Source organism: Suricata suricatta, chromosome 16, assembly GCF_006229205.1.
Source record: "Suricata suricatta isolate VVHF042 chromosome 16, meerkat_22Aug2017_6uvM2_HiC, whole genome shotgun sequence".
NCBI classification, from domain to species: domain Eukaryota; kingdom Metazoa; phylum Chordata; class Mammalia; order Carnivora; family Herpestidae; genus Suricata; species Suricata suricatta.
The window spans coordinates 46,395,735-46,417,676 of record NC_043715.1 but is presented as its reverse complement, the minus strand read 5'-3'; the positions used below and the strand labels follow the sequence as shown (position 1 = coordinate 46,417,676).

The following is a 21,942-nucleotide window of genomic DNA, read 5'->3' as shown; positions in this document are numbered from 1 at the left end:
TCTTAGGAGATACCTACAAAAGATGTAGGGGTCTGATGTCACCATCTGGCAACTCACTTTTAAAAATGGTTGAGGAAAGAAAGATAGAGAAGAGAGAAGAATCTCAATAAGGAGGGTATGTGGGGGTCCAACGTACAATTCTTCCAACTTTTCTGTGGGTTGGATTTTTTCAAAATAAAAAAGAAATGTTCTTTTGGAATACTCCTGAGTGCTGCGAATATTTATACATCTTACACAAGATTCCGGATCCTTTTGTAGTTCATAAGCGTGATGCTTGGGTGTTCACGCCGTTGTGTGACATGTGCCACCCTTAAACCTTGTTATGATGCCGACACATGACCCATCTGATGTGAAAAAAAAAAAAAGATTCCGATTCTCTAGCTCCAATTTCTGGGTCCAACATTGTAATGAAACCAATATTCTAAGCCTGTGTTTATATACACACACACTGCCCTCACTTTAGCTTAGTTCTGGGCTGTTTTTTGGCTTGTACCCCCCCCCCCCACTGTTACACAATGCGGCCCTTCCGCAAAGGCAGCCCAGGCAAGATGCTCAGCATGGAGGGGGACAGAGATGTCACCACAGTCATCTGTGCTGCCCACTGAGCCCATCCTCTTGCCTTGCCTGTCTCCACATCCAAATGCCCCTCCAGGATCTCAGTTCTAGGCCCACCTCCTCCAGAAATGCTTCTCCAACTCCCTTGCTGACCTTTCCATCCCAGTCCTGAGTTCTGGCTTGCTTGAGAGGTAGGTGTGTCTAGACCCCTCTTCCAGGATGGAGCTCCTTGAAAGAGGAGGGGGGTGGTCTTTGGAAAGCTCAACACTCACATGCAGTTTCTGGCAGCCAGGTCTCGGTGTATGAACCTCTTGGTACTCAGATACTCCATGCCACTGGCAATGTCTGCCATGAACTTCACCAGCATCTGAGTGGGCAGGAACTGGAGGCAGCGCAGGAGGGAGTAGAGGTCAGCAGAGTCCCCGAGATCCATCCTTCCTCCCTCCTTCCTTCCCTTCCCAGGTGTGCCTCACTCGGCCCTACAGTGGTTTCCCATGGCTCCGAAAACTAAATCCCACCTCTTTCCAACAAGGCCCTATACAATCCCCTTCTGCCTTCCTCTCTGAGTTGATCTACTGTCCTAGCCCTGAACATAGGACGTAAGCTCTGGCCAGGAACCTCCTTTCTGGTTTTCAGACAAGCTGTGCTTGCTTCCACCTCTGAGCCTTTGCCTATACTGTTCCCTCTGTCAGGATTGCTTCCCCCCAAGATCTCCCTGCCTCTCGCCAGCTGGCTCCTCCTTCAAGGCCACCTCCTTACTAAGACCTTCTCTGTCCACTCAAACGAACTGCTTGGCTTTTCTATGCTTCATCTGACTGTATTTCCTTCCGAGCACTTACATTATCTTGCTTATTGGTTAACTAACTTATTGCCTGGTCCACCCCTGCCAGACAGCTCCATGAGAGCAAGCTCTGGGTTACCATGGTTTTCCCAGTGTCTGAGCCGCCCTGGGTACCTCACAGGTGCTCTGTTAATACATGTGGACAAGACACGTAAATGCCTCTCACCACTGGCTGGTCCCCGAGCCGGGAATAGAGGAGGAAACTGTGCAGGTCTCCATGTTTCATGAAAGGTAAGATGACCACAGGTGCCGGGAAGCCCTCTCTTTCAGAACCCTGGAAACAGACACCTGAGCCCCCCACCGCCCAGGCAGCCCTGTCATTCCAGTTGGGGAGGAGGGGAAGCCATCCCCTCTCACAGCTCTGTCTCTCCCTTCCCCTCAAATCTGGCTTTCAGATTGTTGGGGCGGGGGACAGCAGTGGCAAGGACGGAGCTTCAGAGAAGCCTTTTCCAGCACTGTTCCCAGGGAAGTTTCCAGGGCCCTCCTGGGGACCTCAGCTATTTCTGGGAAAGGTCAGAGCTCACATTCCAAGCTGAGGGAAAGGAGGGGGGAGCTTGCTGACTCTGAGGGGTGGGAGGGGAGCAGGGAGCCTGGAGGTTTGATCTTCCCAGTGCCAGAGGGAGGGGTTTCCTTCTGGGGTGGCCTCCGGGGAGCCTGCGGACCCCCTAAATCTGCCTCTCTCTCACCAATGAGCCTCATGACATTGGGGTGGTCGAATTCCTTCATGCAGACGGCTTCGCTCAGGAAGTCCTCCAGCTCCGATCTTGTGCAGATGGCAACTTGGAGGGGACAGGAAGGTGGGTAAGGAGGGAGGGAGGGGAGAGAGGACCCTTTCTCTCCTCCTCTCCTCCATCATCATCATCATCTTCTTCATCATCAAACATGATTGCTAAGTACCTGGTGCTGCACTGGGCACTTTACATGTATTAACTCATTTAACGATGGGGAAACCAAGGCACACAATGGTTAAGGAATCTGCACACACAGCTTGCAGTGCAAAAAGCAGCACTGAAGACCAGGTGGTCTGGCTCTGAGGCCCACGGGCAAACACCATGCTGGGCTGCTTCCCTGGGGATCCATATGATTACTCCGGACACTGGCTCACAGTGGCAAAGTGACTTGCCCAGTCACGTAGCTGGGATTCAAACCCAGGTGGAGAATAGAACTTGGTACATAAGAAGTGCTCAATAGTGAATGAACGAGCGAGAGACCAGTGACTCCGTAATCCAAGCCTTTAGTGATTCAGCCTCACCACCAGCCGCAGCCTGACCCTAATGCCTCTTCCCTGTATGGAAAGGACTTGGGCATGGACTCCCCGTGCTGTGTGACCCTGGACTGGCTCTCACCCTCTCTGATGATGTAACTAATGTAGTCACAGTCCACATTAATGACACATACTATATATCATCCCCAGAATTAAGTGCTTTGGTTCACTTGAGGAGGCAGGGACATTTTTATCTTTTTTTCCCCCCCCGGATGAAGAATGGCAGCTCAGAGACAGAGAGCCACTTGCTTGAGATCATACAGCTGGCAAATGAAGGCAGGTAGGTCTCATTCCAGACCTTCTCCTACTGTTATGTATCACAGGGAGCTGGTCTCTGAAAACTACATTTCCCAGGCTCCCTTTCATACTGACTTCCTGTTGGAAGTTTGTCAAAGGGAAGTACTGATAGGAGACTAGCAAGTGGGTGGGAAGACGGGGAGAAGTCAGGGTATTTCACCCATCTCTTACTGCTTCCAGTCTTGCTTTGATGGTGACTGTGTGTTCTAAGCTCCCATAGGTAGCCGCCAACTCCATGATCCCCAATCCCACCAAGCGTTCCTGGCCATGGGCTCTGTTAACACCACGTCCTCCCTCTGCCTTCAGGCCTTCTGGAGGAAATAAGGTACTGCTGCTGCTAATTTCCAGGTTCCCTCACTGCTCCCAGTTATTCCTGTGCCTCTGTAGTGAACCTCGTCATATCACATTCCTTCTGTTGAAGTACCTGGCATGGACTCCATTTCCTGTCTGGAAACCATGAGATTCTGTGGTGGGGCTAATTTACTATTAACTTTTCCGTGCTTCTGCCTCCTTAGGGTACAGGGGAAGGGTCTAGGGTTAGGAGCTGGGCGTCCCATATGTGCACACATGCATGCACAGACTCACTCTTCATTGTCTTCACAGCCACCTTGAGGATGGAGTCATCCTGGTTGAGCTGGCCCTCCATCACAGCTCCGAATTCTCCTGTGGGGGACCCGAGGGAGACATTAACCTCAGAAGCACTTGTGGAAACAGCATTTCCTGTGACTGGGTAGGGGTGGGCGTGAAGGACTTCATGGTTCAAGGGAATATGTGTGTGCCCTGGGTGGAGAGCTCACCTTCTCCCAGGGTCTTCCCCAGGGCCACCTTATGCCGGTCCACCATCACATCCCGAAGCTTCTCCTTCAGCTCTTCATTGATGCCCAGGCTGTTTACTGCATGGGGCGGGGTGGGGTGGGGTGGACAGAGCCATGGAACAGGGCCGACATTCGACATTTAGATGTCAATAGGGTCAGACCCATTGCTAAAATACTGAAATACTTTTGCATTTATTCAAAACCAGCTACTGCCCTGGGGCACCTGGGTGGCTCAGTTGGTTAAGCATCTGACTCCTGATTTCAGCTCAGGTCATGATCTCAGTTTGTGGGTTTGAGCCCCGAGTTGTGCTCTGCATGGACAGCTCTGAGCCTCCTTCGGATTCTCCATCTCTTGTCTCCCTCTCTTTCTGTCCTTCCCCTGCTTGCACTCTCCCTCTCTCTCTGGCACACTCTGTCTCTCAAAAATAAATAAAGTTAAAACTTAAAAAAAAATCAGTATACTGCCCTGAGCACGCACCTTACCATAGTTCCTCCTCTAGATCTCTGAATCTTCTCCCAAACCAGCAGCAAAAGAGTTAGAGCCCGGCACATGATTTTGCACCATTGGGCACCCTGACTGGTCAGTGTCTTACCATGCCAGTTGCCAAAAATATTTCTTAACTTTTTATTGAAGTTGAATCTGCACAAATCATAAGTGAGTAGCTCAATGGATTTCCACAAACCAAACACAACAGTATAATTAGCACCCAGGTTAAGAATAGACCATGTGACCTGCCCTCAAGCGTGGCCACCTTCCTGACTTCTCTTACCACATAGATAGGCTCCCTCTGTTTGGGGAGATTATTATAAACATGGAATCATATAATATGTTCTCTTTTGTGTCTGGCTTCTTTCAGTCAACACAGCATCTATGAGACAGTTGTAACGTGATTGTCCATAGCCGAAATTTATTTTCACTGCTATATGGCAACAGTCCTCAAACTTATTGGCCTCAGGACCCCTTCACTTTCTTAATATTACTGACTGGAGAAAGCTTTCGTTTAGGGGGATTATATATACCAACACTGTATGCAAAATCAAAATGGGTAGGTTTTTATTTTTTTAAGTTTATTTATTTTGAGAGAGACGGAGACAGTGAGAGCAGGGGAGGCCAGAGAGAGAGAGGGAGAGGGAGAATCTCAAGCAGGCTCCGCACTGTCAGTGCAGAGCCTGATGTAGGACTCGAACCCATGAACCGTGAGATCACGACCTGAGCTGAAACCAAGAGTCCGAGGCCTAACCGACTGAGCCACCCAGGCGCCCAAAATGGATAGAGTTTTAAAACAAGAATAAATAAGCACACATTCATCAACCAACAGAGTGATGACATCAACACACATTGGAGAGCTTCTGGAAAACTCCACAGAACACACGTGAGAGAATGGGAGTGTAAAAGGGCAAATAACATCTTGGAATTACTATTAAAATTGTTTTGACCTCATGGAGCCCCTGCAGAGGTCTCGGGGAGCCCCCCAGGGACCCAGATCACACTTTGAGAACTACACTGCAGGTCACTTTGTTACGGCACTCTGATCTCCTTGCTTCCTATTCTTTCTCCTCTTAAATAAATGTCTTTCCCAGCCCCTTCCGATATCTCCCTGAGGCCTTCTCACTGTGTGCTAGGAAGGGACATAATTCTGTCCCTTTTCTTTCTGGATTTAAGTTTCCCCAACTGGAAAGATGGAGGGATTTAACAAGGTGGCCTCTGAGGCCCCCCCATTAGCTGGGACCCTTCAAAACTCCATAGTTTAATAGAGAGTCTAGAGTTCTAAGAGCCTATGATTTTCAAAATCATAGGGGTCTGGGGACACCTGGGTGGCTCAGTCAGTTAAGCATCTGACTTCAACTCAGGTCATGACCTCACTGTTTGTGAGTTCGAGCCCCAAATCAGGTTCTGTGCTGTCAGCGAAGAGCCCTGTTTTGGATCCTCTGCTCCTCCATTTGTGCATGTGTGCTCTCTCTCTCTCAAAAAATAAATACTTAAAAAAATTTTTTTTAATCTTGAAGGTCTATAGTATTAAAAAATTTTAAATTTTTTGTTTAATGTTTATTTACTTTTGAGAGAGAGAGAGAGAGAGAGAGAGAGAGAGAGAGAACAGCGTGGAAAGGCAGAGAGAGAGGGAGACACAGAATCAGAAGCAAGCTCCAGGCTCTAGCAGCACAGAGCCCGACACAGGGCTCAAACCCACAAACCGTGAGATCACGACCCGAGCCAAAGTTGGATGCCTAACCAACTAAACCACTCAGGCACCCCAGTATTAAAACATGTTTTCTAATTTTTTTTTTAAGAGAGCGAGAGACAGAACGTGATTGAGGCAGAGGCAGAGAGAGAGGGAGACACAGAATCTGAAGTAGACTCTTGGCTCTGAGCTATCAGCACAGAGCCTGAGGTGGGACTCAAACCCACTAATCATGAGGTCATTAGTTGAGCCGAAACTGGATGCTTAACTGACTGAGCTACCCAGGCATCCCAAGTATTGAGCCTATGATTGTTTCGGACAAGATCAACCCTACCCTCTAACATTCTATAATTCAAAGAGGCAGTCAAGACAGATGGACCTTAGAGCAAATCTACCTGGGTCCCAAGCCCAGCTGTCCAACTTCCAGGCTACATGGCCTTCAGGAAGTTAGTTAACTACTCTATGCCACAGATTCCTCGTCTGTGAATGGGGGATGGGGGGGCGTACCTACCTCATTGGGTTGTCATGAGGATTAAATTAAGTGACATGTACAGAGCACTTAGAACAGCGCCACCACATAGGATGTGCTAGGGCTGGCTGTCATCACTGGCTTCATGATCATCCGTCATCCTCATCCTCGCCCTCGCCATCTTCGTCATCTCTATTATCACCACCATCATTACATTGTCCTAGGGCCCTGTGGCTCTGAGATTTGGTCTTCCTACGATTTATTGTGTCTCAGACTGTATTATTCTAAGGCTCTGTGTGGTTTCACAGTTCTGTTGTTCTTAAGGTCTGTGGTTCTAACAACCCAGCATTCCAAGACCTTCAGAAACAGTTGGTCTATCCATCGACAAAAGCCCAGCAGGCCCTGGTCTCTACATTCGCCATCCCCACACCAGGGCAGGGAGGCACGGGGTTCACTTACATGTGGCTTCAGTGGTCCGGCGACTGTAGGACTTGCGAACACGGTACCTGACCACCAGCTCACCCCTCTCCAGTGTTGGTTCAAACACCTCTCTGGGCGGGGGGGGAAACGAGCAGGAGGTGAAGGCAGGGCAGAAATGAGTGGAACCCACTCCTTCCAACAGCAGTGAAAGTGAACACCGCCCTAACCCCAAGCCCTGCCTGCCCTCTTCCCCTGCGTTTTCTGGGCTTGTCTTGGATTGCTACTTTCTGTCGTCCACCCTTGTCCTCATTCCGTTTCTTGGTAATCTCTCAGCCTGCACCAGCCTCCGTGTGGTCTCCCTGACTCCAGCCTCTCCATTCCAATCCACAGTAGCCTTCCTGCTCATGTGGTTCCAACTCACCCATAGCGGGTCTCCTTCTTCCGTCGGTGGATGAGGAACAGGGCCAAGATGAAGACACAGCCGGCGGCCACGACTGCTCCCAACAGGACGTACCACCAGGGCCATGAGAAGGCAGGGGCTGGGGGTTCACTCACTGTCAGGGGGGATGGGACATGGGTCATGGCTGAGGCTCTGGATCCTGCTCCCTGGGACCCAAAGGGGTGATGTTGGAGGGAGGCAGATGAGGAAATATCTGATGAGGCATGTGGAAGGGAGGTGTGTTCCCTTATCCAGGGAGACTGGACTTGGGTGTGAAAAACAGGTGAGCAAGGGAGAGAATGCATGTAGCGTAGGAGGGGTATGGGGAGGCCTGTGCAACAGTGTGGGCCTCGTGTATAGGTGGCCAAGGAGTAGTCTCGAAGAGTAAGCCCTGATGATGGAGGAGTTTCCATAAAGTAAGGGATGGATGTGAAATGCATGTGCAAAGGGAATGCATGTTTATACAGTGTCAGGCGTGTGTGGGAGGAGTTTTGGGTATATGAGTGAGGAGTAGTCGAGTTTTGGACACAATTAGTGAACAGTGATTTGTAAGGATATAACTTTGGTGCAAAAGGAGTGTGGGAAGGGCAGATGGGGAACATGGGATGAATGGAAACGGTGTGCAGAATGGTGGGAGTAGACGTGTATGGGACGCAGATGGGTGCGTGTTAAATGTGGCAGGAATTTGGTGTGGGTGTGTGCATAGAGTGGGAACGGATTAGGATTGGCAGGGGTGAGGGAGTAATGTAAGGGGTAAGGAGTGTCAATGTAACACGTAAGGAGAGTTGAAGACCGTGGGAGAGTGTGGACCCAAAGTTTCCCGGTGTTTGCAATGTGAGATGTATGGTGAGTGTGTAAAAGTGTGCAGAGTTTATGAATGTGAAGTGTGGGTGTGATTGGGCTTGAGCAGCATGTGTGAGGAACAAAGGGGTGTAATGCAATGACTGGGAAAGGAGGCTGGAAGGAAAGGAGGCCCTGGAAAGGGTTTGGAAAGAAAAGCAGGAAGGCATGGGAGGAATATTTAAGGATAGTGAGCCGAGTTACAAGAGGTGAACTGTCATAATGCTAGGAAGGCACAATGGGTGCAGCAGGAGTTTTTGAGAATTCCTGAAGAAATATTTGAGAGGGATGGATTTGAGGGGGGTGACTGATCTATCTGCCCATCTATCCATCCACTGTCCATCCATCCACCATCCATCATCCACCATCCATCCATCCATCCATCCATCCATCCACCATCCACCATCCACCATCCATCCACCCACCATCCATCATCCATCATCCATCCATCCACTATCCATCCATCCATCCATCCATCCATCCATCCATCCACCATCCATCCATCCACCATCCATCATCCACCATCCATCCATCCACCATCCATCATCCATCCATCCTTCATCCATCATCCATCCATCCACCATCCACCATCCATCATCCATCCATCCACCATCCACCATCCACCATCCATCCATCCATCCACCATCCACCATCCATCCATCCACCATCCACCATCCATCCATCCACCATCCATCATCCATCATCCATCCATCCTCCATCCACCATCCATCTATCCACCGTCCATCCATCCATCCATCCACCATCCACCGTCCATTCATCCACCGTCCATCCATCCACCATCCACCATCCATCCATCCACCATCTATCCATCCATCCATCCATCCACCGTCCATCCAACCATCCATCCACCCACCCATCTATCCATCCACCCATCTGCCATTCATTGAGTACCTCCAATGTGTGAGACCATTCCAAGCAACCCCATCAAGGACCACACAAACCCAAGAAGGAGAGGATTAGAGTGCGGAGTTTGAGAAGCACGGAAGGCATGTCACACCACCGTGTGTGGTGATGGGGTCCTCACTGGGAGCTAAGGGAAAGGAAGGAGGAGAGAGGGTCTGAAAGCCCTTACCCAGCAGGTGAATTGGTTGTCCTTGTCCTGTGAGGAGAAAGGACAGAGGGAGGACATGATCAGAGAAGGCAAGACTGATGTGACATGGGCAAGGCTCTCAGTAAACTTCCAGGGTAGGAAAAGAGCCTAGATTGGGGCAACCCTGAAAGGTACAGGAAGCAAGTCAGGGGGATGTGGGCAAGACAGGGTCCTTGTGAATCAGTTGAAGGGGGCTGAGCATAGAGTTACCTGGGCTCTGGGGCTCCAGGAACACAGGGAGGCTCCAGGGTCCATCCCCAGCAGCGGTGTAGGCTGCCACATACACCGTCAGGTTGCGCACAGTCCCATCCCCCTGCAGCTCCAGAGTCACCTCTCTCTTTAGCCCTATGTCCATTAGCACCTAGGACATCCAGATGGAGCGTCAAGGCAGAGCCCCAGGCCCCTAACTCTTAAGACTTCACCCTTGGCCTCAAGCCCCCGTCTTTCTCAAAGCCTCCTCACCCCTATCCCTTCACCCCCACCTCCTCCTACCCTTCATCTCTCACCCCATCCCCACCTCCATTCTCCATCCCCACGCCACTCAAACATCACCCCCACCAGGACTGGGCCTTCCTTCATCCACCACCTGTGCTCAAGTGAATAGCTATTCCCTAACATTCCCCTGGACCCCTTTAACCTTTCCAGAATGTGCTCGCTTAGGTGTAGTGTAATCCCATACCACCCAACCTGCACAACTGTCCATGTCCACCCTGTCATCTCCTCCCCCCTCCCTCCCCCCAGCCATTCCAGCCCAGCCCAGCCAGCAGCACCCACCTCTGGAGTGTCCTCGCCTCGATAGGCCAGCCGGTACCCTAACAGGGTGCCCTGCAGGGGCGCCCTTGGCTCCTGCCAACGCACGAGGGCTTGGCTCCCATTCCGCATAGCACTAACGTTCTCAGGGGGGCCCAGGGGTACTGGAGGACAGGGAAGGGGGAAGCTGGCACCCCACCTCTTCCTGCCCCCTTCCCCTGTTCCCAGGAAGCGGGGCAGGGTGCAAAGGGCATGCACGTGGGCAACTCGTGCAGGAGGCCTCCCATGAGCGGAAGAGCAGGGAAGAAGTCTGGGAGAGATGCCAGTGGGCCGTGCTGAGGAGTCAGGGGCTGGACAGGAAAGACTAAGGCCACATGGGGTGAATGGGTGACAGGAGATGCTGGCGGTGGCATCGATGTGAGCCAGGTCCAGCAGGGCAGCGAGTGACATCTGCCCCACACCAGCTCCTTCTTACCTCCCTCCGGTGTCTCCACAGGAAGCCAGTGGGTCCAGGGTGAGGGGCCCTGGCTACTGGTACAGGCCACCCGGATGTGATAAGCAGCGTGAGGCTGGAGGCCGCCCAGCTGAAGTTGGTGAGGGGGAACGGATGCTTCCAAGACGATAGGTTCTTTGCGGGGGTCTGGTTCCCCCAGCCAGACGCCCACCCCATCGTCTGACAGCACAGCCTGGGGAGAGGGAAGGGGCGTGAGGACAGGATGGCCACGCAATTAAACAAAGTGGGGGGCACCTGGGTGGCTCAGTTGGTTAAGCATCTGACTTCAGCTCAGGTCATGATCTGATGATGTGAGTTCGAGCCCTGCATCAGGCTCTGTGCAGCTCGGAGACTGGAGCGTGCTTCGAATTCTGTGTCTCCCTCTCTCTCTGCCCCTCCCTTCCTTGCTCATGCTCTGTCTCTCTCTCCCAAAAACAAATGAGCATTAAAAAAATTAAAAAACAACAACAACAAAGTGGTCAGCCCAGTCGACAGCAGTGGTCCTGGTGTGATCACACAACGTTGCAAGGACGTGTGCATGTGTGTCAGCTCCACGCTGGTGTAACATGGGTGCCTGCATTTGCAAAGCGAGGAGACCACACGGTTGTACGATGTGGCTCTGGCATCACTTGCAAAAGCCACCTCTGGCAAGACCTTTCCTCTCTCAGCCTCAGTTTCCTCATCTGGAAAATGGGGGGCTTAGAGGACCAAATACCTTACAGGGCTGCCTACAGGCTGAACATAGGACAAGCTGTACAGAGCATCAACAAAATGACAATGACATTCAACCCCGGGCAAAAGCAAGGTCCTACAATAGAAGTCAGAAGAGTGGATATCTCGGGGGCTGAGGGAGCAGGAGATGCAACCACGCCTCTACACCGTATGTTGGGAAGGTGTTTACTGCCTTTGGATGTGAACTCAAGATTCTTTGGGTCCAAGTCCTGGCTTGGATATCCCTTGCTGTGTGACCTAGAGTGAGTGTCTTTACTTCTCTGAGTCTCCATTCCTATCTCAGGAAAATGGGCAGCCAAGAGTCCCTCCCTGGCAGGGTGCGAGGTTTGATGTCATGCGGCACATCAGCAGGGCCGCCCATCATATCAACAGTGAACACATCTTGAGTGCCAACACTGTATCGGGCACCCTGGCAAGTGCAATCCTGGATGAACTCAATGGCTTTTTACCACCACCCTCTGAGGTCAATTCCTTTTTTCATTCCCATATTATAGATGAGGACACTGGAGGTCCAGAGAGGTTCAGCGGCTTGCCCAAGGTCACACAGACCCCTGTGGGGGAGAGGAGACCACCACGAGGCCTGGGCAGATGGTAGTGAGCAGGAATGGGGGGAGCTGTCCCATGCCTGCTCTCTGACCTGCAGTGACAGATGGGAAGGGGAACCCTTGCTGGGACAAAGGGGACAACAGGGACATGGGTCCAGACAATCAGCCTCCCCCATGCCCACTCACACTTCTCTTTTCCCTGTGACCCTCCCATTCGAACCCTCCAGCCCCACGCCAGGCGCAGCAGGAAGTGAGCCCTGGAGAGGGAAGAGGACACACTTCCGCTTTCCTTCGACACAGGACACATGTGGGTCGGGGGGTACAGCTGATGCCTGCCCTGACATTTGAGGTCTCCCAAATGGGCCCTGGCCTTGGGGATTAAATCAGTTTTATCCCTTTTAGCCAATGGGAAGGGCAGATCACTTCTCCTCTCTGGGTCTCAGTTCCTTACCTTGAAAACGGGAAGATTAACAGATTACATTTCTAGGGTTAAAATGACAAGCAAAGGGACTTATGTCCAGGACCCATAATTACAAGAGAGACAGCTCTTAGTTAATCGTGTGCTGGCTCTGACTGGTCTCTTAGGAGGTGAGGAGGACTGTTTGGGCTTGGGGAGACGAGGGCTCGAATCCCACCTCTGCCACTTCCTGGCTCTGATCTTGGGCAGGCCTTAGTTTGTTCATCTGGAAAACGGGTGTATCCATAGACCCTGATCCATAAACACACAAGGGGATGTGAGCAAAGCCATAAAACAAGGCCCAGCACAGAGTTGACACTCCATACAAGCTGGTCATTATTAATTACCGTCATCTGCCATGGCAGGCACCATCCTACCCTTACTCTGACTTCCAAATCTCAGAAGACTTCAGGCCAGATCCGGGCTCATATTCAGAGATCTGCATTGGTTTATTTTTCTTACCGTAGATTAGGAGCAACTTTGGGGCAGAAGGACTGGACCTAGAGCATTTCAAGTTCCAGAAGGCGTTCCCTAATCTAGGTCTGGCCCCGCGCTGGGCAATTGTGAGGATCCTGCGGTGAGTGAGACAGCTGGACCGGCCCCTCCCAGAGCTCACTGTCCAGTGGGGAGACACACTCACCCCCTAGACAGTGACAGCCAGGAGTGATCAGGGCCGGGACGGGAAAAGCACAGGGCTGTGGGCACCCGGCGGTGGCAGAGATGGCTCTGGGCCACCTGTCTCAGGATTCCCTGTCTGGCTGGAGTCAATAATACTAATATCAAAAAACAAGTTAAAACAGCTGATGGTCCATTGTGCGTTTCCTGTGTTCCAGATACTGTGGGTAGTTTGCTACTTGTGTTCACGCACTGAATTCTTACAAGCCTCTCTGCCCATTTTACAGATGAGAGAACTGAGGTCCAGTGAGATTTAGTCACCCGTCCACACTCCCAGGATTTGAGGAGTCAGGATTTGAATCCCAGACATCTGGCTTAACCCAAGGCTCTACTGCCTGTCAACACACAAATGGCCGGGACGGGCTGGTTTCCCAGGGAGAGGATGTGGGCTTACACACGGCGGAGGGAGGGCTGAGGTCTCACCTGCACGGTGCAGTGTGTGAGGGGGTAGACACCGCTCAGGCCCGGGGTCCAAGCCACCTCCAGCTCTGTGGGCTGGCGGGAAACCAGGTGGAGGTTATTGGGCCTCTGGGGGAGCACTGTGGAGAGATGAGGGGAGGGACTCACCCTGGGGGGGCCTCGGCCCAAAGCTCCCCACCCCCTCTATCCCAGCTCTGACCCTGGGCCCAGACCCCATACCCTCTGACACCCAGCTCCCCATCTCCCTTTCCTGTCACCTATGATGGTGGCTGTGCGGGATGTGGTGACGCCCTTGGCATTATGGGCTTCACAGGAGAAAGAAGACGTCTTGTTCAAGCCTGGGGAGTCACAGAAGGAGGGGCCCAGTGTCAGAGAGGACAGGCAGGGGTGCCCAGGTCATGCCAGGCCACCTCCTACCGTGCCCCACCTGACAGGGTCAGTCCTGTCCATTTGGGCACCTGCTGCACAGGAGAGAGAGGGGAAGGGCGATAAGTTGGGAACACAGGCCTCTGTCCTCAGATGCAAGGACAAGGACAGGTTGGTGGCCTCAGTCCTAATGCCCCACCACACAGACACACATACACGCAGACACACACGGGCGCACACACACAGAGACATACATACACACACACACACAGAAACACATACTTAGAGGTACACATACAGACATGCAAAAACACACACACTCAAGCACACATACTCCCACGTGTACACTTAGACACACTGAGACACAGTTCATCACAGACACACACGGAGACCCCAGGCACATACACCAACACATAGTACGCCCCCACACAAAAGGCCACATACTCATACCTAGACACACCCACACGCACACAGCTCTACACATTCACACAGACACACACGCACACCATCACATACTTGGACAAACGCGGGCACGATGACGCGGAGTCAAACAGGCAGGCGTAGAGGCAAATACAACGAATGGACACAGACTTAAGAAAAGGGCCGTCGCAGGTGTATGAAGGTATTGTTTGTTCATTTACAAGCCTTGAGCTCAGCTCCTACCCAGCGCCCTCCCCCTCCCGCCCTCCGTGGCCTCCAGGTGTTTCTGGAACACAGGTATCTGGACATCAGGCATGTTCCCACTTTGCATTTCTGTTCCCTCTGCTAGGATCGGTCTTCCCGCAGAGGTGGGTGTGGCTCCCTCCTCGCCCTCTTTCACATTTGTTCCTAGATCCCACCTTCTCCGTCACTCCGACTCCTGGCTATCTGAGCTATCTTGTTCCGAGCTGAGCTGGGAGCTCACGTCCATTATCCAGCCTCTCCACTGCTTTACTTCTCCTCTTTGGCTTCTTCTCATTACAACATACTTTACCTATTACCTGTATGTCTTGCCTTGTCAACTCCTCTACACGTCAGCTCTAGGAGGGCAGGGGCTTCTGTTTTGTCCCCTGTTGTATGCTCCAGGGCCTACGGTGGCCTTGCACCCAGTAGGTGCTCCATAAGTGCTTGTTGAATGAATCGCTGAATTTATGTGTATGCCTTTGTGTACTAATGAGTGTTGCCGGGTGTGTATGTAGAAATGTGAGCATGTGTAATTCTCTGCCTAAGTGAGTTCATATGTGTCTTGAGTAACTTTCTGGGTGTCTGGGGGCGGACGGGCCCCCTTCCCAGAGTGGTGCAGGTGGGAACACAGGCAGACACACACACGTGCATGCACACACCAAGACACAAGTACAGAGACACACACAGAAATACACAGACTCACGCACAGAGAAATATACACACACACTGTCTGGGTGACAGGATGCAAGAGGACCAGGTCTTGAGTCTGTCACGGTGACCGCAGTTCAGTGTGTGTCTGTGGATACTGAATACCTCTGTGTGTGTGTCTCCTGTTTGTTCTGCGAGCGTGTGCCGGCGTTCCCACCGCCACCATCTACTCGCAGACACGAAGTTTTCTCTTCTCAGTCAGCACAGGGAGTGGAACGAGGGAAAGTCGGCCGCCGGGGGCCGGAAGGGGGCGGGCAGCGAAGCTCCGCAGCGCCGCTGCCCAGGCAGCAGCTCCCAGCCAGCAGCTCCCAGCCAAGGTCAGGTGCCCGGGCCGCAGCCCCCGCAGGCGGGGGAGGGGCAGGACAGCCCCGGGCCGGCTGCCGGAGGGGGCGGGGAGCCTGGGTCCGGTCCAGCCACCTGGCACGTGGGGGCCCGCCAGGGTCACCGCGCGGGGGCTGGCGCTGCCCGCCGGAGGAGCCCTGGGGCAAGAAAGAGTTCTGGAGCCTGGTCCCATTCCGACCGCAGCATTCCTGCCCCCGCGTGAGTCACCAGGGCGCCCCCCTCCCGCTCCCGCACTTCCGGCGGCGGCCCGGTTGGGTGGGGGGCTCGTGGCCCAGGATCCCCCTTCCTCCGCCAGCGCGCACCTTGAGGAGGAGGAGAGCAGGGATGGAGAGGCCTGGGACCCCCTCTCCTCCAGCGGGCCGAACTTCCTCGACTGGAGCGGGTCCATTCCAGATGTGCTTTCCAGATGCTCTGTCCCTCTCCCTCTCCGCTCCCGCTCCTCTCCTCCTCCCCCCACCCCCGCGCTTTTTCCGAGGGAATCAGAGGGATGGAAGGAGAGGGGGCACGCCCTGAGTCAGATCAAGGGACAGACATACACAAACGGACAAAATTCCTTACAGCGCACCCCCCCTCCCCCACGCAGACACAATGAATCATACTTAACACACAGGGGCCGTTACTGGCACAAAAACAGAAAACCAGGCACTCGCTAAGCTACACAGAGGGCTGATGCTGTTGCAAACTCACCGTGACACAAATACACACTCAGTGGCTTGCCAGCATATACGCTGGGGTTGACATTGATGCACATACATAAAGAGACACTTATACATTCACAGATGTAAATGCATGACCCTACAAACACCTAGCAACACAACACAACATCCAGCCAGGCTGAAACTGACTTGAAATACACACACCAAGCAACAAACTTTCCTTGAAGTGGTCCGACCCATAGACACCAGGACATGAGTAAGGTTAATGTTGACTTGCTTGCAAACAAACACAGCCAATCCTTCAAACACAGCTGGACACTCAGGTTGCTTCAGACACATTTATCAGGATGCAGACTATACAAAAACACACGCTTGCATAGACACACAGGACTGACACAGACGCACAAGCTGCCACGTGCATGTAGGTGGCTCAGACACACATATACCCCAAGTTTATCTACCAAGAGAAAAGCAGGGCTGAGGCTGATATGCGGGGAGACAGGACAGAAGTAGAAGGGTGTTGTTGCTGCCTGCTATGAATCTTTCTCTCCCTCTCACACATGTACATGTGCATACACACAAAGATGTAGGAGTCCATGTGGCAGTCCCATGCCAACACCCTCACCTTGTGACGTATACATGGACACCACAGAGAAAACCCGTTGACACGGACAGCCACAGTCCGTGGAAACACTGAAGAAACACTGAGTTGTCCACTGATATATCCTGAGTCCACAAGGAAACATGCCCACACCAAGACACACTTACACCCATAGAGGCACACCTGGAAGTGACATGGTCACATCTCTACAGGGAGGCATGCAAAATAGCGACACTGCCTTTCCTGACTCTGCCCTCTCTCCCCACACACACATATACACTCCACCATGAACACACAAACACAGCACCCCAGCTGAGAGAAGCATACCTAGTGACAAGCGTAACTCATACACTTACACACACACACACACACACACACACACACACACAGCTCCTGAGAGACTTATAAAGACTCAAACATACAGGGGGCAGACACCGCAGCTGAGAGACGCATACCTAGTGACAAGCACACACACGCACGCACGCATGCACACACACACACACACACACACACACACACACACACACTGAAACATCCATAGAAGCTGGCCCTCCCTGGGGTGCCTGGGTGGCTGGCTCAGTTGGTTAAGCGTCGACTTCGGCTCAGGTCATGATCTCACGGTTCATGAGTGCCTGCCTCAGATCTTCCGTCCCCCGTTCTCTCTGCCCCTCCCCCTCTCAGGAATAAATTTAAAAAGCATAAAAAAAAAAAAGCTGGCCCTCCCTAAAGCACACACTCATATAAAGAGGTTGATGCTGATAGATGCACTGGGGCACAAATCCAGAGGGACATGGATACATACACACCCAGACCTCACACACACCCTGAGACACACACAGAGACACCCTCCCCCTGCAGCTCTACCACACAAATGGATACACACACAGATCTTCCTCTCACGTCTGCGGGGGCGGGGGGGGCACCCATGTCTCCTTCTTGGGATGGAGTGGGGGACCTAGCCCCCTCCCTCCCCATCTCCGGGGTCCTGCCAGGCTGACTCAGGCCCCAGAGCCACGGGCCTGAGTCACCCTTCTAGGGGCTGGCAAGCTCACCACCTCTTCCTTGTACACTCAGGGCCCCCGGAATGTCGAGAATGTGGACACTTCCCTCTACCTCCGGAGACCCTCCAGAGTCTCCTCCCCACCCCAACCCAGAGGATGCAGGCAGCAGGTGGAGGGTGCCGGAAGCTGATGCCCCCCAGGGTCCAGCCGCCTCCCTCTGACTGATCCTCACTCCTCTGCGTTCCTCTATCTCTCCTTCCTTGGTGAGGGGGAAGCCTCTGTGTCCAGAGGCCCTAGCTCTGCTTCTGACCGCGCTGTGATCCCAAGCTAGGTCCTGCCCCATCTGTGTGGTCCAGAGTCACCACCGTCTGAGGCTCGGAGAGTTCCTACTGTCACTCAGACCTCCCTGTCCAGTCCCTCCATCTTGGGTTACCTCTGTGGTCTGTCCCTTCCTGTGTCTCTTGTTCTCCCTCTCTCTGTAACTGTCCTTCTCCATCTTCTACTTTCTCCTCCTCTCTCTGCTTTCAGCTCTGTCCCTCCCCCCCTCCCACCATGAAGTTCTTCAGCTACTGAGGTGGGCAGGGTGGGGGAGGCAGAGGAGAGGAGGACATGGTCGATTCCGGTGCCCTGCTTGGGGTCAAGGGCTGACAAAGGGGCATTGGGCCCCCACACACATCAGGGCCATGGAACAGCTCAGAGGAAACCCAGGACAAAGAATTCTATTCAGACAGGCTGGGGTGACTGGAGACAGAAGGACAGGAAGACAGACACACACACAGATAGAGAAGAAGAAAGAGACAGAGAAACAGAGCTGGAGAACAGAGAGACAGAAGGGGACAGAGAGAGCACACAGAGAGAAACATGGGGATAGAGAGGGATAGAGATGCACAGGCAGAGAAACTCAGTAACATGGCGGGGGGGGGGCAGGGACAGACAGAACCAGACAGTGAAGGACAGAGAGACAGGCAGACATACATGAAGAGGCATGAAGGGCTCCCTTGCTCCCCACTTCCATCCTGCCTGGCCCTCTGTGCTGAGCTGGTCGGGTCCCCAGACTTACCTGCAATGCGCAGTGTGTGCCGGGGGCCATGGCCCATGCCCGCAGTCAAGGGGACAGCATCCTGGAGCCAGAGTAGGTCCACGGGGTCAGGGGGGCCCTGGGCCCAACAGCTCAGGTTGAAGCTGGTATTGGCGGCCACGGCCCTGTCTTCAGGCTCCTCCACAAAGTAAGGCAGGCCTAGGGGGTGGTGGTGGATGCTGAGGTCCCTCTGAGCCCCCTATGTGTCTGATTCACTGCTAGGACCTGGCAGCCTTCAGATTCTTTGACCCCCGTGTCTGACCCCTCGGGATACCTGTACTTCCTTCCGGTGACTCCTTAGGCCTCTTCCTCCAGAACACATGATCCCAGTATCTGACTCCCCCACCAGCGTCTGACCCCCAGAACACCTGAGTCCCTTCTGTCTCTTTTCCAAAAAGTCTGGCTCCTTGTCCCATTTTACCAACAAGGAAAGTGAGCCCCCCGGGGGTGGAGGAAAGGGTTCAGTTGCACCTCTGGTCCCTTAGATGATTCCCAGAATGTCCTACCCCAACCATGTCTGACCCTAAGACATGCCACAGCCCCCAAGATGTCTTCTACCCCAAGACATATAATCTGGTCCAGGCCCGCCCCCAGTAATTTAGAGACTTCCCAGCTTCCTGACCCCTAAAGATCTCTGACATTCCTAGGCTGTGTGTCCCCGGGCGGGGGGGCCTGAATTCCCCAGCACCTTCTAATCACTCAGGTTTCCTGCCCTTCCATGACCCCTGAGCCCAGGGCTCACCCTCCAACCCAATATAGCCAGGCTGGGACAGGAAGGCCTTTCCTCCCAGGATCACCACACACTGGTACGACCCCGCGTCTGAGAGCTCCATGGATTCGATTCTAACAGGGCAGGAGGAGACACAGAAAGGTTCCGGGTCAGAGCTGGACACTGGGAGGGGGTCATCAGAATTGAAAAGAGATTGAAAGAGGAGGTCTGGACTGGATACTCCCCAGGGCTAAGAAGTGGGTACTATTATTAACTCGTTTTACAGAAGAGGAAAGTGAAACCCAGGGTTACATCACATGCTCGAAGCCACATAGCTAGCGAGTGGCCACACTGGGGTGCCAGCTCAGGTGGGGCTCCTGCCCATAATTTTTCACCCACCAGGTGATGGAGATCTGGGGGCTGGGTGGCGGGGCGGGGGTGGGGGGGAGACAGGGGTCAGGAGGCAGGCGCGGTGGTTGGTCGGGGCGGGGGCCTGGAGGGGGATGGTTGGGCACCTGAGTTGGCTGACCACTTTCCAGTCATCTCCCTGGTCTTCGCCCAGGGGCACGTGCATCTGGGTGCTGTCTGCCAACTCTATGGGCTGTCCATCCCGAAGCCAGAGCACATCGGGGGGCTCCTCCTGAACTTTGAGCTCACACTTAAGGGTCGCCACATGGCCTCGGGCACCGGTGATGTTCTTGGGACCCTCCACGAAGGGGTTTGCCTCAGCCTGTGCGCCTGCAGGGAGACAGGGAAAGTTAGCTCAGGAACCCCTACTTTCCTCCCAGCTTGCCAGGCCCTTAAGCCCACATAGTTGTAAAGTGACCTCAGCAGGGGGGTGGAGGGTGGAGGGTGGAGGCTTTGGGGGAGGATGGGAGCCTTCCCAGGAGACTGGGGTCCAGCCTCCATTCTTCCTGCAGGGGCCCCCATCCTCTGTCTGCTGGGAAGTAGGCCGGGGATCTGGGAACCTCCCACGCCCTGGACTGCCAGACAGGGCCAGCCCCTGCCCTCGCTGCCCTCCCTTAGGGTCCCTAGAGACGTGAGGGATTGGGCTGGTGGATAGTGGTGAAGAAAAAGAGGTGTCGAGGGAGAGGGGAGGGAGAGAAACAGGGAAGGAGAGACAGAGAGAAGCCAGTCAGTCAGGCATGAAGCGTCAGAGACAGCAGGGAACGGAGACTGGAGAGACAACAGAAAAGAAGGGATGAGGAAAGATGGGGGAGAGACACAGAAGGAAACAGACGGAGAAACAAACGGAGAGAGAGACATTATAGAGACACTTAGAAAATAGGGAGAGATAAAGACAGAGACCAAGACAGAGACGGTGGAGCTGAAGCCAGAGCCAGAGACCCCTGCCCTAGAGATGGAGCAGACAGTGATGGGGTAAGGACAAGTGGGGGGGTGACAGTGACGAGGGTCCCCCTCCAAAGCCCTGGAGCCCCTTCATCCCATTGCTTGACTTAGTACTCCTTTCTGGAAGATTCCTTCCGGGGCAGCCCCCAGCTGAGGCCCTCTCCCCAAGGCCCCCAAGTTAAGTCCCGCTCCACTCCTACCCCCAGTTTCTCTGTCTGTCTCCCTCTGTGTCCATCTCTTTCTGTCTCTGACCCTCCCAGTTTCTGTTTCTTATCCTGTTCCTCTCTAAGCCCCTTTCTCTCCCCCGCTCTGCCTTTCTCGGTTAGTCTCTGTGTCTCCCTGTCTCCCTTCTCTGTTGTCCCAAAGACACTCTCCAGCCAGCCCAGATTCCCCCTAACACCTGCCATCCATCCCCCACCCCGCTCCCTCTGGCCCCAGCCCGACCACGCTGGCCCTCCCCCACAGGCCCCTATCACTCACCCTTGGGGACCACGCACCCCCAGCAGCACAGAGCCCAGCACCAGGCCAGCAGGACCCTGCCCATCCTCGGGGCACCGAGCGAAGGATGCCAAACTTTCCTCAGAAGTTTCGGGGCACCCCGTGGGGGAGGGGGCAGGCCCGGGCTGTCCCCAGCCCTCCCCCCAGCTCTGGGCTCCCCGGATTTGGCACTGCCTGCCTGCCACGGCGGGCCCGCCGGCTCTGCTCAGTGGCCGCCTGCCTTCACCGCTCCCCTGCCTCCTACTCTCCCTCCCAGACTTCAGGCAACCCTTTCCCCGCCCCTGGCTCCCCCTCTGCCTCCGCCCACAGGACGGAGCCCCAGGGGCCACCTGGGCTTGGAGGGGTTAACTCGGGGAGGAGAGGACCAGCCCTGTCTTAAAGGGGCCCCCCGGAGGGAGGCTGAGGAGGGGGAAGGAGGGGAAGGAGCCCCCCCAGTGGACGGACCCCTAATCCTGGGCCAGCGAAGCAGAGAGGGTGAGCTCGCTATCCTGGCTCTGGGCGATGTCCCTCTCATCAGCGTCTGGTAAACATTCCTCCAGAAGTCCACTCCCCTCTCAGCCTGTGTGATGCCCCCCCCCCCCCCCCCCCCCCCCCCCCCCCCCCCCCCCCCCCCCCCCCCCCCCCCCCCCCCCCCCCCCCCCCCCCCCCCCCCCCCCCCCCCCCCCCC

At 54.1% G+C, this 21,942-nt stretch overlaps 1 protein-coding gene and 1 non-coding gene across 3 annotated transcripts in view; one reads left to right on the top strand and one right to left on the bottom strand.

Annotated features, from left to right (window-relative positions):
• The window catches only part of AXL (AXL receptor tyrosine kinase), a 26,680-nt gene extending 5,161 nt beyond the window's left edge, over nucleotides 1-21,519 (bottom strand). Inside the window, exons 1-17 of one of the 2 annotated variants that reach the window (XM_029925746.1) lie at nucleotides 21,258-21,519; nucleotides 19,943-20,165; nucleotides 19,461-19,561; nucleotides 18,701-18,877; nucleotides 13,561-13,641; nucleotides 13,307-13,422; nucleotides 10,457-10,667; nucleotides 10,006-10,145; nucleotides 9,442-9,592; nucleotides 9,214-9,240; nucleotides 7,263-7,395; nucleotides 6,881-6,972; nucleotides 3,755-3,850; nucleotides 3,543-3,620; nucleotides 2,083-2,175; nucleotides 1,563-1,684; nucleotides 828-937 (exon numbers count right to left, since the gene is read on the bottom strand). In XM_029925746.1, coding sequence (XP_029781606.1) covers nucleotides 828-937; nucleotides 1,563-1,684; nucleotides 2,083-2,175; nucleotides 3,543-3,620; nucleotides 3,755-3,850; nucleotides 6,881-6,972; nucleotides 7,263-7,395; nucleotides 9,214-9,240; nucleotides 9,442-9,592; nucleotides 10,006-10,145; nucleotides 10,457-10,667; nucleotides 13,307-13,422; nucleotides 13,561-13,641; nucleotides 18,701-18,877; nucleotides 19,461-19,561; nucleotides 19,943-20,165; nucleotides 21,258-21,321 — 2,015 coding nt within the window. In that variant the 5' untranslated portion in view covers nucleotides 21,322-21,519. The remainder of the gene's footprint in view (nucleotides 1-827; nucleotides 938-1,562; nucleotides 1,685-2,082; nucleotides 2,176-3,542; nucleotides 3,621-3,754; nucleotides 3,851-6,880; nucleotides 6,973-7,262; nucleotides 7,396-9,213; nucleotides 9,241-9,441; nucleotides 9,593-10,005; nucleotides 10,146-10,456; nucleotides 10,668-13,306; nucleotides 13,423-13,560; nucleotides 13,642-18,700; nucleotides 18,878-19,460; nucleotides 19,562-19,942; nucleotides 20,166-21,257) is intronic. The other variant, XM_029925747.1, reaches the window with a different exon arrangement.
• On the top strand, nucleotides 247-350 carry LOC115281335. The gene has a single exon (XR_003904248.1). It is a non-coding gene; the product is annotated as a small nucleolar RNA U13 (small nucleolar RNA).
• Nucleotides 21,520-21,942: the final 423 nt, after the last annotated feature.